Raw genomic sequence first — 17,853 nt, 5'->3', positions numbered from 1 at the left:
GTATAAAGAATTACCAGGATTATTCTGGTTGCCCACAACACCCCTTCCAAAAACTGGAGTACTGGAACCATACAGCAGATGCGTTATCTCCTGCCATTTCTCTTTCCTCTTCCCCATTTTAACACCCACATCAAAGTACTTGTGAAACGCAAAACAGAGTTTAAAAGGATGGCTTTTTTCTCTCCTTATTGTGATCTGATGAAACACAATATAGCCCAAGGCAGAGCCCGTAGAGCTGTTACCTCGTCAGGAAGTAGAATATATATTTTTAAGGCAAGGAAATATCTATGAAGAGGAGAAAAAAAATAATGGCAAAAGCTTGTCAGAAGGGCTGAACTGAGTCAGGGTGAGATTGTGCAGGCTGCCCCATCCCACTCAAAGCAAACTCTCTCTCCCCCTTACCGCTGCCAGTTCCACCCAGCTCCTCTCTCCTTCTCCCCCAAGCCCCATTAGGAGAGCAAAGGAGCTGGACTAATGAGCAGCTCTGTAGCATCTGCCAGGCGCTCTGACAGCACAATCAACAGCCAGGGCCTGGAGGAAGGCTGGTGCACTTAATCAGCTCCTCGACTACGGCTTGGAGCTGAAGGGTGCCAGAAGCTATCACAGCAACTCTCCCTTGCCCATTAGCATGGATACACTGCCTCCCTCCTGCCCCTGGGATTCTGAAGGTGTTTGAACTTGGCATCTGCCATTGGTGAGGCATAATGCAGGAGACCTTTTGCTCCCTTTTCTGCTCTTTTCCCTTTTAGCATAGGTGTCTTCTAACTTACAGCCCAATACTGGGTTGCTGGCATGCGGGGCTACAACAGCACCAAAAATGGCTGCCGCTGCATCCTGAGCACAACCTGGGCAGCACTGGTAGCTTCTCGGGAGACTCTCGTCCCCTTCGCCTGGGTAAGGCGAGTAGCCCCACAATGGGACTAGTTCTACGGCAACCCAAAGGTCACTGTAGAATCAAGAGCCTCTGTGTCCGGCCAGCAGCAAAGCTTCACCGGTCCCGCCTCTCTCCTGCCCCGCTCCCTCCCCCAGGATTTAGATTCTTTTTATTGATTTCAGCATTTTAACAATTGCAAGCTGCCCTTGTGGAAGGGGAGGTAGAACATTTAAAAAATTAGATTGTTTCCCCTCCCCTTTTGTTCGTATTTTGTATTTAATGAGTACTTTATCCCTTGTGTTTCTCCTTTTACTGGTTGGTGATCATCTTGGCCCTGCTTGTTGACAAAATTGCCTTGCTAATCATGTTCACATTTCTGGTGCTGCATCTTTAGTTTCTTGCACTTTATTAAATTGTTGTGCTTTATTAAATTGTCATTCTCTTGTATTTAATGATCTTGCTTTATCATTTTTCTTGTTTTGTTCTTACTGAAACAGGGATATCCCCACAAGATACTGTTATTCCTGCCGCGCTTTCATCTGATTTCCTTTCCTTTTTATCCAATCTCCTTGGCTCAAGGTAGTGCAGGGACAGGGATTCTTCACCGCCCCCTTGGGTTTGTTTGTCACTTATTTTCAATGTATGGGTCATGTAAAGAGTTACACTCTTGGTAGGAGTTCTACCACAAATGTCTTCTGCAAGTGTTGCACAAGAGCTAGCAGAAGGAACAGTTTATGAAATAAGAATGACTGTGGTACAAGAATACCTTGACTTTTGTCTTCTTGACTACTTTGTCGCTTTGCTCTTTCAACGGTCTCCAGTTATAGCCATGTTTCAAATTTCTTCTGTGTGCTTTCTGCTTTCCTCTTTCACCCAGAAAGGCAGCCTCTTAATGGTGTCCACCATGGCTGTATGAGCCGGGCAGCGCCCAAACATTCCCTGTGCCCCAGCTTCGCGCTGAGCTGCCTTGCGCCCAAGCTGACTCATGTGATCACACAAACACTCATCATGGCAGAGTGCTTAGTGCAGTAAAGAACATGCCAGAAAGAGCAGGGCCGGGTCCTCCCCCTGCCACGCACTGCTAACCCTGTTCTCAGTTTACCTGGAGAACACTCTAGACTGGATGCAGATGAGGGCTCTGGCTCTGGTTGGGTTGTTTGTATGTGTTTGGAGGTGTATGTTTGTATGTTCATGTATGTGCGTGTATGTGTATATATATATATATATATATACACATATATATACATGTATATATATATACACATATATACACACATATATATACACAGCTTTTTTCTAATAGAAATAAAAATTAATAAAATAATAAATAAAAGATTAACAAGTTGTGAGTTCCTGCACCTTTTTTTTTAAAACAAAAAAAGCACTGGATACAACCCTACAGATCTCACACAATGAAGCTTTCCTTCTTTTAATCTCTGTTTAGTCACCATCTAACACCCCCTTGGCCAATTTTTCTTTTCTGTCCCATTTGGAACCCTTCACATTTTTGGGGGTTAATTCATTGTAGAGAGAATGAATTCATTGTAGAGAGAGACTTTAATGTTCACCTTGGTTCTGATGTTCAATCTCACATTCAACAGTTTCTATATCTTACCTCTTTTTGATTATTAGCTTCTTTTTATTCAAATTCCTCTTTTTTCTTCTATGCACACATATCTGGCAAAACTGGTTTCACTTATTTTTTTTAAGATCGTTTCTTGCCTAATACCCAGATTTATCATTTTATTCATCTTCTTTTGGATTTTTCATCAACCTTTGATACTCTTTTTTTCTTCTTCTCCATGCTTTAGGCTTGCACAATTTTGCTCTATCCTTAGTATCATCTTTTAAACCATTTTTTGGTTGTTGCCCCTTTTGTTGTTGCTTCTCCTTTCCTCTTTTGTTTCTTTTGGTAGGCGGGATTTGTTTTCTACATACTCTTTTCTTGGGTCTCCCTTATTTGTTCTTTCAATGTTAATTATCATCTTTATTCTGATGACCTACAAAGGAATCTTTCCATTCCCAGCTTGTCTTTTCACAGTTAAAACCTCTGCCTGCTGTTTCACAGTTTCTTCATGGAAGTCATTCTCAATTATTTAAACTGAATATATTTAAAACTGAATTCTTGATTTGACCCTTCTAGTTTCAGTTCTGCTTCTTCATCCTTTCTTGTTCATTGGGTCTGTACCTCTATACGTCATAACTTTGTAATTCAGGGGTTATACACTTATACAAAGGGTCAGTGGCAAAAACCTCTGACGCCTTCAGGCCCTTAGGCCCAATGAAGAGTTGTTACACCCTGATCCTCTCTAACAAGACCTTGCCTTTAGAGAAATCAAAAATCACGCAGTGTAATTTGTAATCAGGTAAAGTGTGACACTTTGAGATCCATGATAAATAAATAAAAGTAGTAACAGTAATCGTTGTCAAATGATGCACAGAAGGCCAAGAACATAAAACATTGCCCTCCCAAGTAGAAATGCCTATCTCTGCAATGACTGAATGTGGACAAAGGGCAAAATGTGCAACACAAAAGCAACAGTATGGGTATTTTACCTATCAATGCTTCAAAGCAGTTGGCCATTGCATGGCGCAGGTCGGATTCTCGGCACAGATCAGGCCCATGAGCATACAACATAAATCGATCCAGCTCCAGTTTCTAGAAAAACACCAGAAGTGGTAGAGTAAATGAAGGAGCCAAAACCAAAAAAAACCACATGCACAGTGTAGAAACAAAGGTATGCACATCTGTTCCTTAGGACATATTCATGTTAGGGCAGCAATGGGCCACTTGTTCTGCTCTGAAGGTTAAGTGGAAGCTCATCATGAGCTGGAGAGCCACCCCCAATTGGCCTATTTACTTGCATGTAATTACTGCAATTTGCCTGATGCTTTGATTAATGTAGTGGATGATGAACTATAGTTGGTGCACCTGTTGCATTTATCCCATATTTTGAAAATGCAATCTACAGGGATGAAAATTAGGTTCAGCCCTTAAAGTATCTTTGGACAGAAATTATGAGCTAGACTACAGTACAGCATCTTTTAAAATGTGCTTCCTTAGTTCTGATATTTTGATGTGAACATGGGTGTTCTGCTCAGGGGGAATCGGGACCTTGCTGTCCCCACTCTTCTTAGAGCACTTGCCCTGTCCCCAGAGTCTCCTGATGTCCATGCACTGAACATCACTTATAATAGGGGTTTGTGAGTAGATTCCAAACCATGCAGGTCTAGGTCACCCAATTATTAGCACACATAGATGTCTGGATAGGTAAGGATAGCACAAATCGGGCTGTCATCCATATTCAATCATGATGGCTAATGTACAGAAGTCAGGCAGGACCAAGTGTGAGTTGGGCAAAAGACTATAACCATGCGTTGCAGCAGATTTACAATCCACGGTTATGAAGGGAATCTGGTTTGTGATAACCACGTGGCGCATCAATACATATAACATGAAACTATGATTAGTGTTGGAAAGAAAGTGAAGCAAATTCACTCAGAAGGAACACGGGTTCACTGAAACCAGCCCCAGTTTGCAAATTGTGGTTTTCATGCGCTAACATGACACCTTGAATAGGCTCTAGATGTTTAGGGAAAACAAAAGGTATATAAACTGTTATTTAGAGAGAAGAGAGCATACTTAAAGAACGTCATCATATTATGTGTTTTTGTTTTGACCGAAAGTTTGTGCATTGAAATGGAAAACTAAAAAACACTAGGAAATGGGCAAAATCCACAGAATACCCTACTATTTCTCTAAATAGGTTCTAATGATTTTCCTCTAATGGCACACTGCAAAATCAAGAACATCCTTCTCAGAGCAAGGCAGAAAAGTTAGTATGTTACTCCACAGCTCCACCTAGCTTCTTTTGTTTCCAAGTGTAGGCTATTCAAGTTGTTTGACAATCTCCTTCAAGTCTTAAATCAGAGGAAATATATAACTCTGGCTAATTTTGGGATGGAAATATACTCCAAAGTTATTAGACATCTCCTTTTATCATTCATCCTACTGGCCAGAAAGCCACCAAAGTATTTTGAATGCAAGAAGGTGAGGGAGAAAAATATGGGGTTTTTTTTAGAGTACATTCTTATTTTCACCAGAACAGCTTAGTGTAGGTTCCTTTGTACTGATCAATCTATTTCCTCCTTCATTCCCCAGAACATACTTCTGGGCACAAGTGGAGAGCTCAAACATGTTTGAGATCTAGGCTCCTGGAAAAACCCATCATTTTCAATGAAAAAAAGAAAAAGAAAACAGTCTTGATCAGTCAATGAATGAGACATTGGTTGAAAACCTTCACACTGCACAGCATAAGGAAGATCATCTATTAAGTCATGTTGGCATCCTTCAGTCTCAGAAGACTATGGTATCGCGCTCTGAATAGTGGTTCTGGAACAGAGTGTCCTCTCCAGTGCGCAAAGCCTGGGTAAAGTAGATATGGAGGATAGACTGTTACCCATGCAGCAAATCCCCCCTCTCCACGTCACTGGAATGGTCCAATGGAAAGGCAGAAGCCAATATTGTTGGTTCCAGCAGAGTCGCAGGAGTTGCTAGAACGTGACTGTGTTCAGCCATAAACTACCTCAGGGACTCCGGCTTTGGATTTTGCCTCGAGGTTGACTCCTGAAGCCTTTTCTATAATTGGATGTAGCCACAAGGCAATGGAGGTTTGGGATCAGAGTTTTCCTTCTCTCAGATGAGCTGCCTTCCCAGGCTAACGAGTCCCATCTACCCGGTGCTTGTTTAGTCGCCTCTTAAAACAAGTACAGCCAAACTGAGGGCCTATTCTTCTCCCCCAGCCCCCGGGGTAATTATTATTAAGCTCTACTGCAATTATCGATGAAATCAGCTTACCCCTGAGAATCAACACTGTTCAGGATGATGTATGTTTCTGGTTGATTTCAAAACTTATTTTGGCTTTAATGTCATGTTAATCCCTCCTCCCTTTACTTGAGTTGCTCAAGATGGTGTAATTTTTTCTGGGGGACAGGGTCTGCAATTAGATTCAAACCCACTGATTCCATAAATTACAAACTGCCTTTTTATAGGCCAGTTGGCAAAAAAGGATAGACTGACAAATAAGAGAGGGTGATTTCTGTTTTTAAAATGTAGGAAAAAAATTAAATCTAAGTTTTTTGCGAGTAAAATCAAAATCTGGATCAGTGGAGAGATATCAAAGGGATGGCACTAATCATGCAACCCTATGTATGTCTACTCAGAAATATATTCCACCGAGTTCAATGGGCCGCTTCTAAGGCTAGAGAATAAGGCTGCAATCTGATGCACCTGGGAATAAGTCTCAGTGAACTCAGTGGGACTTACCTCTGAACAGACATGAACAGGATTGTGCTGTCAGAGCCAGCTCCCAAATAAGGTTCTTAGGCTGCAATCCTATACATAATAGGGAATAAATCACACTGAAACAATGGGACCTGGTTCACACACAGAATTGCTGTGTTAATGAGAAATCACTATGTGTGTGTGTGCGCGCGCGCGTGCGTGCGCACACATATGTGTGTGAACACTCAGATAACTTTTCCATTTCCTGTACAGACCTTCACAGGAGTGAAGGGGGCAGAGGGATCTCCCTGAAAGTATACTTTGCTCTCTGATCTTTTCCATGCCCATTCTGTGGGTCCAATTCTCCCTGATTCTCCCTCTCTTAGCAGTTTTTAGTTACAGTCTCTAGCCCATTCCGTGTTCTTTAAGTAATTTGTTCTGGGAGCACCTGCTTTTCCTTGAGAGTTCTCATGGAAAAATAAATACCAGTCAGAGAGAAGAAAAGGGACTCAGAGCTATAGCCAAAGGGCTAGAATGTCACATTGCATGTAGGGGCAGCGGCAGTGGGTCTATAAAGCATCGGCCTTAAGTGAGTTAAAAACATTTTTTAGCTGAATTGGAGGGTATAAATCAGAGGCAGCAGAGATGCAAAGTCAGGCAGCGAGAATAAGCAAAGCTTGGCCGGCATGGAGAACACTGACAGTTCTGTGGACAGTAATTGCAATGCAATAATTAGAACGAAGGGAGAGGGTTGAAGATATCAAGAAATATAAGGGGGGAAGTCAGTGAGCTCTGTCTCTTTGAAAGTGTAAGTGGCACTGGTTAAATTGAAAGATCAATTGTAAGCCCTTTGGGTAGTCACCAAGTTGCTTCTGTATTTTCTGTAGCATCTAGTCCAGCGATAAATCTTTCAGTAGTTAGACACAATGCAGGCTTGGCTTTATGGTTAGGCTTTAAGTAGTGCGGGTAAGGAGACATTTTTTAACGTACAAGCTAAGGGTGGCAGACAGAGGCTGGGATCCAAAAATGCTTCCAAGCACTTTGACATTTTGCCAGTCCTATTGCTGTCACAAACATAGCATAGAGCACATTGCATCAGTGTGCCAGTTAGCAGCACCATCGGGAAGGCCAGCGTCCCCCATAGCAGGTGTGTTCCGCGCAGCGCAGGGGTGGGGGTAGGGTGGGGCAGTGCAACAAGGCAGGGGGCAACAGTGACAAGGGTTGGGGAGGGGCATATAAGCACAGAAGGAGAGCGGGATTGATGGCTCCAGCGTGTGCCATAACACATCTCCTTTCCTGGGCCTAATCTGCTGACACAGAACAATGTGGACTTGCACCAGCAACATCACTGATGCAGGTCTGAGCTGAACCATTGTGCAGGATGGGGCTTACCCTGGGGTAAGGGGGCAAGTGTGTAATTGATTCAGGGCCCAATCCTATCCAACTTTGCAGTGCCGATGCTGCTGCAATGCAGCTTGGAGGGAGGGGAAGAAATGGTCCCTTACACTGAGAAGGCTTCTGTGACTGCCCCCCACCAGAGGATGCAGCTCATGCCCCATTGGCAGAGCTACATTGGTGCTTGAAATTGGAATAGGATTGAGCTTTTACTTAAACATACTTATTCCTGTTCTCTGTGTAACTGCCAAGACCTGGTGCCAAATGTTTGCAGAAAATATGGACTTTAAGAATGGATTTGAAGGAAGTGAGGAGGCATTGCAAGAGGCAGTATTGAGCATAAGGACGGAGCAAGGAAGAAAGGACGGAGTTGTCTGAGAGAGTAAGAGACCTTGGGATGGCTGATGGTGGCAGCAGCAAAAGAGCAGCAAGAAACTTCAGTGAAGTTTGTTTTAGTTAAGCAGCCCAGCTGCCCTGATGTGCAGACATCTTTAGCAGGGAAGTTTTTCTATAACATGAAGTTATGGAAAAGTTTCTCTTGCTAATTCCCAGCAACTTCTCAGAATGGCTCAGTATTAATTTTTTTGAGGACCTGATTGAGGGGTTGGTGGACAGGAGAAATTGTGGTATAAAGGTGCAATCAACATAAAATTAATACCTAGACAATATAGGCTAAAAAAAATTGCTAAACTATTATATGCACCAAGTAAGCTAATGAACTCACTTGAAGTACCAACCAGGCAGACTGTCAGCTTGTTAACAATAATTGGTAAAAGGAGCCTTTAACAAAAGAGCTGGGGGTGGGAGGTGGTTGTGTTTTTCCCCTTGGAGTTGCAAAGTCATTACAAAAGCTGGCCTTCAGTTTTAATCATTGAATAGTGAGCTCTCACACACTTCCTCTGAAGCCTGAAATATGAGTCATTGTCATCAGCAAGGCAGCGGTGCTACTGCTGAAATCCTCCGAGATAGTTCTGACCTTCTCAATTTTCCCTACTAAAGAATAGGAATGCCTTGCATTCAAATATTTTTGATGCGTGTGTTGTTGTTAAGGCCGCTCGTTTCACATGCGTCCTTAACAATACCACTTCCTTTTACTTCCCGGTGATAAAAGCCATTTTCAACCTTTTCAAAGTGGGGCCCCATCTTTAATCCCAATCTGCAATGCAGAACAAACAATATTTTCAACAGCACATAATCATCTTTCTCTGACATTCTTTCAGCCCTCCCTTTCTCTCCCCCTCCCACCTCATTCCATAACATTCTCTCCACAAAAACACAATGGTGGGACTGCTGGTGTTACTCACATCAGGTAAGGATGAGACTGAATTGTGGGTCTCAATCTACCAGTTGAAGGCCAACGGGGAACATATTTTTTTCAGCACTCGCATGATATTGCTCAGATCTTTAGAGGCGAAATGTGGGCAGAGTTTTTCTGTTCCTCCATGCCTTTCTGTTCCTGTATACTTCTGCCACAGAGAACTGTGGTAGTCATAAATCCTCTGACACTAAGGGCACAATCCAGAGGTGGGCCCAATGTCGTGGTGAAAGTGCCATAAAGCACTTTTGCACCAGTATAAGGGGAGATAGGCTGGTGCACAAAGGTGCACCAACCTCCCCATGATGATGTGGGCCCCTGAAAAAGGAAAATTCCGTCACCTGAGGTCAACTGGCACAGGGGTCGGGGGGGTGATGCGGGGAGGGCAGGGAGGAGGCAGGAGGGAGGCATTTCAGGGTGGGGGAGAGCAGGTAGCAGGTATTCCTAGGTGGAACAGGGGGATTAGGAGGCAGGGCTAGGATCCGGCACTTATGCCAGATCCTAGCCCCATTCCCAGGCGGCCTAGGGCAGTCCTGGGCTGCTTGGATTTCAGCCATCGATTTACATAGCACAGATCTGAGTAGTTCCATTGGGGCTGCTGTGGCTCTCCCCGGGGTAAGGGGAAAAGCTTCCCCTTGCATTGGGCTGATCCATGAGCAGCCCGAAACTTGTGTTGGATAAGGTGGACACCCGCCGGTCTGCCTGTTCCAGCGCAAATTAGGATTGGGTTGTAAGTTGGTGAAAAGAGGCATACGTAAAGGTGAACTGCACACAGAAAGATTGCGCTTACGGTGTATTTATGGAGCATAACTTGCAGAAGTCACTCTAACCGATGGACTTCCATGACCCAGCTAAAACACAATGCATACTGGTCACCATGCAGAGAGTCCCTTTCAAAATGTGCAAGGGCCTGGAACTAAGAGGCAGAGTTTCTGCCTTACCTTTCTGATCCCCACAACCAGCAAGCCTTTTCACAAATTCTCTAGGAAGGGGACCTTGTGAAGTGGTCTAGGACGCAAAAAGGCAAGGAGCCCTGCGGCATACAAGGTCCTTGCAACATGGACATCACAGGGGTGAATTGTGCAGCAGTGCTGTCAAATCAAGTAACCAGATGTCAGATATTCAACTTTGACACAAAAATAAATTGCATATACCTTAGCCAGCATGGCCAGATGTTGGTTCTGGACGATGGCAGTGCGGTATGTTGCTAACCCTCCTTCCTCTAAGCTTGGAAAGAGGTAGTACAAGTGGACGCTGAAAGGAAAATGATACAGACCACATTCAATGCCAGGTTATCACCATTGCCAATACATGTCAGAGGTGCTCCATCAACTACGTGAGTCTCTGAATCATGTTGCTATGCAGTTACTGAGCATCTGCTTTGCTTGAAAAGGGTTCTAGGCTCAATCCCTGGCATCTCCAAGCAGGGCTAGGAAAGACTCCTGTCTGAAGCCCTGTGGCACTGAGCTAGGCAAACCAATGGTTTATTCTGTGTAAGGTAGCCTCCTATGCTGACAGGGTTGTATAGGATAGCAGCCTTAGCGAAGATTCAGCGTAAACTCACACAGGATCTAGCTCAGAGGTGTCAAACATAAGGCCCAGGGGCTGGATGCGGCCTGCGGGAGCTTTTTATCCGGCCCTCAGGCTCTCAGCTGCTGAGCAGTGCTATTTTGTAACTGCTGAAAGGGCAGCCCACATGAAATATTGGGCTCTCCCATATCTTGAATATGATCAAGATATGTATATTTTCCTCTTCTGTCATTTGCAGCTAATGAGTTCCCAAGTGAGAAAAAGTGCTTATTTTTGGTCATGAACTGTTTAATGACATCACTTCCTGCTTAATGACATCACTTCCTGCTTAATGACATCACTTTTGGCCCTCAGCAGGCATCATGAATGCTATTCTGCCCTCTGTATGAAATGAGTTTGACACCCCGATCTAGCCATTTGCTTGTCAGCACCAACACTGCAAAGGTTTGGCTCAATTTACAAAAATTACACTGGGAACGCTACACGTTCACAGTGTCAATTTTCAAGGCGCCAAGATTGCACGGAAAAATGGACTGTGGAGGTTTACTCTAAACATAAATACTAAAAGAGCTGATTTTTGAGCACTAAATAAATCTGCTGTCTTTCAGTACCTGTCATTTTAGGGGAGAAAAAGACTGCGTATATCTTACTACAAACAAAACAAAGCGAGAAGCCACTCAGCCAAAGTACTCATGGGAAGGAACTGGTGCTATTTTTCTTTCTTTTATCTCTAACATCTCAACACTTTTAGAGCCTCTCTTTAAATAAAGCAACTACTTTTCCCATTACAAGTGGACACACCTGAGATCTGGAAATGGGTTTCAAATCTGCCAGCCCAGATATTTTGATATTGCCTTGTGTCACAAATGACACTTATCAAGCAAATGGCTGCTGTTTGCATGAGGCTATACAAAGTCAATTTTGTGTTATTTTTGTAGTTTTTCAATACTTCTGGATGGGTTTGTGGAGGAAAAATTGGAGCAATCTTCCATTAACTGGGAATATTTTAGTGATTTATTTATGCAATTGCAAATCCAGGAGCATGGCTGCATGCTACCTGAAGAAAGGCAAGATGCCAAGAGTGCATTTATGGAGTTAAAGCTTAGTGAATAATAACCCTACACTTGGAGAGAAGAAGAACTCTGGTCGCCGCATCTCAAAAAAGACATAGTGGAAATGGAAAAGGTGCAAAAGAGAGCGACTAAGATGATTACGGGGCTGAGGCACCTTCCTTATGAGGAAAGGCTACAGCGTTTGGGCCTCTTCAGCCTAGAAAAGAGACGCTTGAGGGGGAACTCCTTGCCATAGGATGTGGTGCTGGCGTCTAGCCTAGACGCCTTTAAAAGGGGATTGGACAAGTTTCTGGAGGAAAAATCCATTATGGGGTACAAGCCATGATGAGTATGCGCAACCTCCTGATTTTAGAAATGGGTTATGTCAGAATGCCAGATGCAAGGGAGGGCACCAGGATGAGGTCTCTTGTTATCTGGTGTGCTCCCTGGGGCATTTGGTGGGCCGCTGTGAGATACAGGAAGCTGGACTAGATGGGCCCATGGCCTGATCCAGTGGGGCTGTTCTTATGTTCTTATGTTCTAAGAAGAAAAAAATAATCAAGTTTACTTGTAAACACTCTTCTCACTTGAGATTATAGGCGGAAAGATCAAGGAGATCCACTGACAAGAAGATGACATGTTCCAAAATGATGTATTCTTTTTATTTGCTGGATATAAACTTTGAAGCGTTTGGCCCGAGACTAGCCATTCTCCACCACAGTTATGAGCAACTTTAAATTACATCTGACGGGACAGAGACGTCGGCTTTTCATCTTGCAATATTACACTTCAGGGCCTTGGAATGGTAAAGAAACTTCAAAAGTAGACACTGGTAAGCCACAGCAGGGATGTACGATTGACACTGATCGTCTTTGATTGCAATGTGCCCCTTTTAAAATGCCCAATAAAGTATTACACAGAGCAAATTGACTTAATGGGGCAATGACCAGTTTGTGGCTTCTACACAGATTGCAAACCATGTTCCCCCTAAGCTGGGCAACTGAGCAGCTTGAAGCTGAGCTCCTTGCAGCTCAGAGCTCAGCTGAGCTGGAAGTCAGCAACCAGGGGACATCCACTTAAATTGAGTGTTGGGAGAGTTAGGACAGACAAAAGAAAATATTTCTTTACCCAGTGTGTATTTAGTCTGTGGAATTCCTTGCCACAGGATGTGGTGATGGTACCTGGCCTAGATGCCTTTGAAAGGGGATTGGACAAATTTCTGGAGGAAAAGTCCATCACAGGTTACAAACCATGATGGGTATGTGCAACCTCCTGATTTTTGAAGTAGGTTACCTCAAAATGCCAGATGCAAGGGAGGGCATCAGGATCTCTTGTCTTGTGTGCTCCCCTAGGCATTTGGTGGGCCACTATGAGATACAGGAAGCTGGACTAGATGGGTCTATGGCCTGATTCAGCAGGGTTCTTCTTATGTAATGATGTACAGAGCTGGTGCCAAATGGCAGAAGATGCCCCACCATGTCACACAGGAAGCGAAGGGGTCCGTGGAGCAGCACAAAGTCCTCACAGGGAATGTAGATTGTGAAAGAGCTGGATGAATCACAATTGAAACCGAAGCCAGAACTAGATGTTGTGGCTGCATCTGTAACAAGCTGACCCATGTCTCCTCCTCCACCTCTCTTCCCTAGCAATGTCTAATATTACAAAACACAGGACATTGACTCTATCAATGTCACACATCCTAAGCCTTAGAAGGGAAGAATGGAAAAGAGTAGGGGGGGGGGGGAGAAGGACCCACAAACTCAAGGAAAGCTTCACAAGCTCTTGCGCCAGAGAGTCGACAGAAACAGCAGCTTTATCAAAGAGAATCCCCTCTTGAACCCTCTGCTCTTCACCAAGTATCCCTCCCAACTGATCCACTGCCAGCCTCTACTCTCCAGCTGTAAGTGATGCCTGAAGACAAGGCAGAGCTAATGCACAATCAGAGAAGGGCAAGGTGGAAGCAGGCACTTCAGCTCAACTGTGATTCCTCAGCAGACAGGTAAAAGGTAGCAACCCCCAAGAACAAGTTAAGAGGGGAAAACTGCAGCAAAAGCCCTTGCAAGCCAAGACTAGTATAACTGATAGAGGCCTCTCACAACAGAACAGAAGCCACTGGGGACACAAATACCATAAATGTATTCCAAGTAAGGACAACTACCAAACCTCAAAGTCTGTCCGGTTGGCACCCCGTGTATGAAGCCCGTGTGTGCAAAAGCAAACCTAGCTACCATTTGGACTGACAAGCACCTCAACCATACATAGTTGGAATTCCTATGAGCATAGAGAGTACACCACAAAAATTCCCTTTGGGCATGTTTGGATGATACTGATCCCTCCCACAAGCTCTACTTGCAGCAAGATCTGGAATGGAGCAGGTGAAGACTGGGGTCTGGGCATCCTTGACTGTATGATAACTTCCAAACTGGAAACTCCTGTGTTCATTTGAATAGCCACTGATCCTTAGATAGAAAATCCACTTTCTAACACACTCCTAAGGGACTTCAATTCACAGCAGTCCCAGCAGTGAAGATGCTGGAGGTTTCTTGAAAAATGTAACTTCCGATTGAGAGTTTTCTGAACTGTCCTAGTAAGATTACAACACTTGGCAAGTATAAGAAAGAATTTTTAAGAACTGGACCTTGGTTCCATCCTAAGCTTAACCCTGAACTCTAAGCTGCAATGAGTTAAGAAAAAAACAGAGCAACTGTGGGCATCCTTTAAGGGACTTGATTCCCTACGTGTGAAGCAGGAGTGTGCCGGCAGTGACCTCACAAGGGGATTAGGGGAATGAAAGAGATCTTCAATGTGTCAATGTGAAATGTCAATGTGCTTGGCACAACAGAAGCCCTGCTCAAACTGTCAGCTTTTTAAAAATGGAATTAGATCTTCTGTGTTTCCTATCTGAACAAGCCACCCCAGAGTTAATTAACAAAATGTATCTTCAACTTTGGGAGAGCCCTAAATAAAATAGAATAAAACATTAAAATAAAAACAAATAAGGTATGATTTCTAGCAGACAGTGCGCTACGCATGATCTTAATACCCACCTTGTTAAAAATTCAACCACAGCATCCCCCAAAAATTCCAAACGTTCATTATGGTTAATCCTGCAAATAAAAGTGAAGATTGTTACAGAGTGACTCCTGTGCACATTTGCTCACTGCAGAAGGGAAAAAAAACAACGACAGTCAGTCAACTCCCTAGGCAAGAGCAGAAAGAGTTAAGCTCCTGCTGCTTTCACTCTTTAACGCAGCACTCTCTGATACACAACAGTGAATTTTTGGGTTTCTGAGGCACTGCACCTAAACCGCAGGCAGCGTGAAAAGTAATCAGACTGATCTTAATTTCTTGGCAGCTTATTAACAAAAGGAAAAGATAACGACATGTGATGCTACGCTGAGACGGACTTCTCCACGCGCTGCCATCACCGCAAATGATTTAAGAGAAAGCCCCCCCCCCCAGCAATCTACAGACTTTTGGCACTGTGCCTGCAAGATGAAAATAAAGCATCTTGCAGGGAGCCTCTCTCCTCAGTTTCCTACAGTAGCTTTGATAGCAAGCCTTACCTGCCTTTTTCTGCACTCTTCTTCTGCATGTGCTGGAAAGGCAAACACTAAGCTCGACAGACAGACAGACAGACATGCTTTATGTTGGGACAAGGGGTGGGGAGGACCAGAAGAGACATCCTGGCAAGCCCCCAACCCCACAACTAAAGTATTTGTGTGCAGAGAGATGCTTCCTGGGATGAGGGATGTTGGGATCCCAACATTCCTTGAAAAATAAAAAGGGATACTGTGCACCGCGACTGGCAGAAAGTGTCCAGGGCTTTAGGCAAGTGCTTTCCTGTCCTACACAGGGTTGCCAGGGAATGTGCTCAAGACATCAAACACTCTACCACTGACAGACTGCCTGGGAACGCCTTGTAAGCTGCCTTGAGCACTATCATGGGACAAAAGTGCAAAATAAATGGAATAAAAAAAAAATAAAATTCACAGTCCCATTAGCTGTTTATAACAGCAGTCACTTAGTGTGCAGAACCATAGAGCTGGCCAGAGAGACTGGTGCTCCGACACTTCCGTAAGCCAACCTGAATTATTCTACAAGGCAGATACGTTCATTGGATTAAAGGCACCCTGAAGAGTCAGGCCAGTTCAAGGATGCACACTAAACTTTGGGAAAGAGGCAGGCAGGCAGGCAGGCAGTGTTGTCCCCAACCAGATGGTCTATATCATATAAATGCAAAATCTCTCTTTGTAAGAGAGCAGAAACAGAATGGCAAACGCAAACCTCAGAAGCATGACTTTTGCAGTCAAATTAATCAAGAATGGGGAGGGGAATGGAATAACTGGTTGATTGGAATGTATTGTTTTCTACTGCTCTGAAGAGGATTTCATCTCCCCCTTCTCCCAGAGTCTTATATAAAAACAACAATAACCAAAACCAAACTGAATAGTAATATGCATTGCATGGCTCTGATTACATGATGTCTCCAGCAAAAAGCCCCAAGACCAGTGTTGAACCTCTAATGCTCAGGCTTCTACGTGAGATGGCAAGAGGGAAGCACAAGGAGATTTAGTTAAGAGTCAACATCTGTCCACTTATCCCTACAGGCTCCAAAAGTAATTCAGTGCACAGCTCTTGCTGGACTGCCGCACTCTCCCCAACCATGTCGTCAATCTTTGCTCAGGGCCATAGCTCAGTGCTTGAGCACATACTCTGCATGCAGAAGGCCCCCATTTCAATCCCTGGCATCTTCTGTTTAAAAGGAGATCAGATTGTGAGATTGGGAAAGCTCTCTTTCAGCAGCACTGGAAAAGTACTGTGCCAATAGTCTGTTTCAGTTATCCTCTCCACACCAAGACTTAAACATTTGGGGGGGGGGGGAATGAACTGCATCTCCTGTAAACCACACCTCGAGCTACATCCTTTGGGAAGCTTGCATAGGCAAAATTCCAACACATACTAGACTGCTGCACGCTTAACATCGCATAAAAATGGGAGCAAGCCTTACCCTTTCACTATACACCCTAAAAGAACACATGACACAGGCCCACCATGCAGATGTTCAGGCACAGAGGGCTCCACTGGCACAAATGAATGAACTTTAATGCCAGTTCTGATGACACATTAGCCAATGGAGGTTATCATAAGAGTTTGCTTCCAGTGGTGGTGGAAGAACTCTGTTGATGCAGAAGACACAGATGACTTTTTAAAAAGTTTCATCTTGGCTGCAGTCGTGGCTCCATGAAAACCATGGTTTGCAAATCAGGAGCCAACCTCAGGAATCTATATTCTTTCCCCCACCTCTCCTGGTGTGAATTTCTCCCCCCTATCAGATTCAGCTCATCAGCCTCAGTCATGGTGTAATGTTACATCTCTGCCAATGCTAACTGGGTTTCTAATTATCCTGGATCTGCAAACCTACTTCAAATTCTGGTTTCAAACACGGATAAAGATAGGCACTTTAACAAATTAAAACTGCTCTATCAAACCTATCCCCATCTGCCGGACTTCAGATGACATCAATGTTCTACTAAACTAACCTTAAGGCCAACAAGAAAGGGAAGCAGGAAAGACCATAGCTCAGGGGCACAGCACAAGCTTTATTTGCAGACAGTTCAATCTCTGGAATCCGGAGGTAGGGCTGGGAAAGATCCCTGCCTGGAACCATATAAATCTGTTGCCAGCCAACATAGACAATATTCACCCAACAGTGAGTTCCTGGTGGCTTTCAAGAAGCCAGCCTTCCTTCTTCATCTGGGTAATCACATTTTCCCAACTCGCCAGCTGCTCAAAAAGCAATCACTGTCTATACCACTCAAGTTGGCACTGCAACCCTGAGTGCTGCATGGGCCAAAGAAACTAGGCAGGCACAATAGGATTCAAACACCAACTCCAAATGCCATCCACTACCCCAAAAACACAGAAAGGCACAGTTCAGTTGTTTGCATACCTGGAAGGAGCTGGGTCGTCTTGTCCGAGACGTGACATAATATTGATCAAGGTGTTTATTCCTGCAGAATACAAACAACATTTAAAAAAAGAAACCCTATAAATACTGATGTGTGCAAGGGACTTCCATTCAGCCTTGAGACTCCCTTCTACGCTTCTCAGATAGGCCTCTTGGCCTTGTCTGACCAGTAGCTGATAAGGTAGCTTGTGATCCGCCTTGACACTATCAGTGCTCATTAACCCTTCTGCTCTCAGTCATGTCTTTGGATGTGTACAAACACTAGACTTGCAATTCCCCTCACTGGTACATCTGCCATTCTTCTGCCATTTCCCACCCATTCCAGTTTTCTGCATACCTGCACTGCCTCCAGCTGGTTTGAGAAACTCTTCTTTAACATATACATTCACACGAAGCACTCTAATCATCCATTTTATTTTTAAAACACACAAA

At 44.0% G+C, this 17,853-nt stretch overlaps 1 protein-coding gene across 2 annotated transcripts in view; it reads right to left on the bottom strand.

Moving 5' to 3' along the window:
- DROSHA (drosha ribonuclease III) overlaps positions 1–17,853 on the bottom strand; it is a 94,766-nt gene that overhangs the window by 33,494 nt on the left and 43,419 nt on the right. For both annotated transcript variants that reach the window (XM_066624280.1, XM_066624282.1), the window contains exons 19-22: positions 17,404–17,464; positions 14,498–14,557; positions 10,023–10,122; positions 3,431–3,533 (exon numbers count right to left, since the gene is read on the bottom strand). In XM_066624280.1, coding sequence (XP_066480377.1) covers positions 3,431–3,533; positions 10,023–10,122; positions 14,498–14,557; positions 17,404–17,464 — 324 coding nt within the window. The remainder of the gene's footprint in view (positions 1–3,430; positions 3,534–10,022; positions 10,123–14,497; positions 14,558–17,403; positions 17,465–17,853) is intronic.

Source organism: Tiliqua scincoides, chromosome 4 (assembly GCF_035046505.1).
Source record: "Tiliqua scincoides isolate rTilSci1 chromosome 4, rTilSci1.hap2, whole genome shotgun sequence".
Taxonomy (NCBI): Eukaryota; Metazoa; Chordata; class Lepidosauria; order Squamata; family Scincidae; genus Tiliqua; species Tiliqua scincoides.
This window is presented reverse-complemented; position numbering and strand designations above follow the sequence as displayed.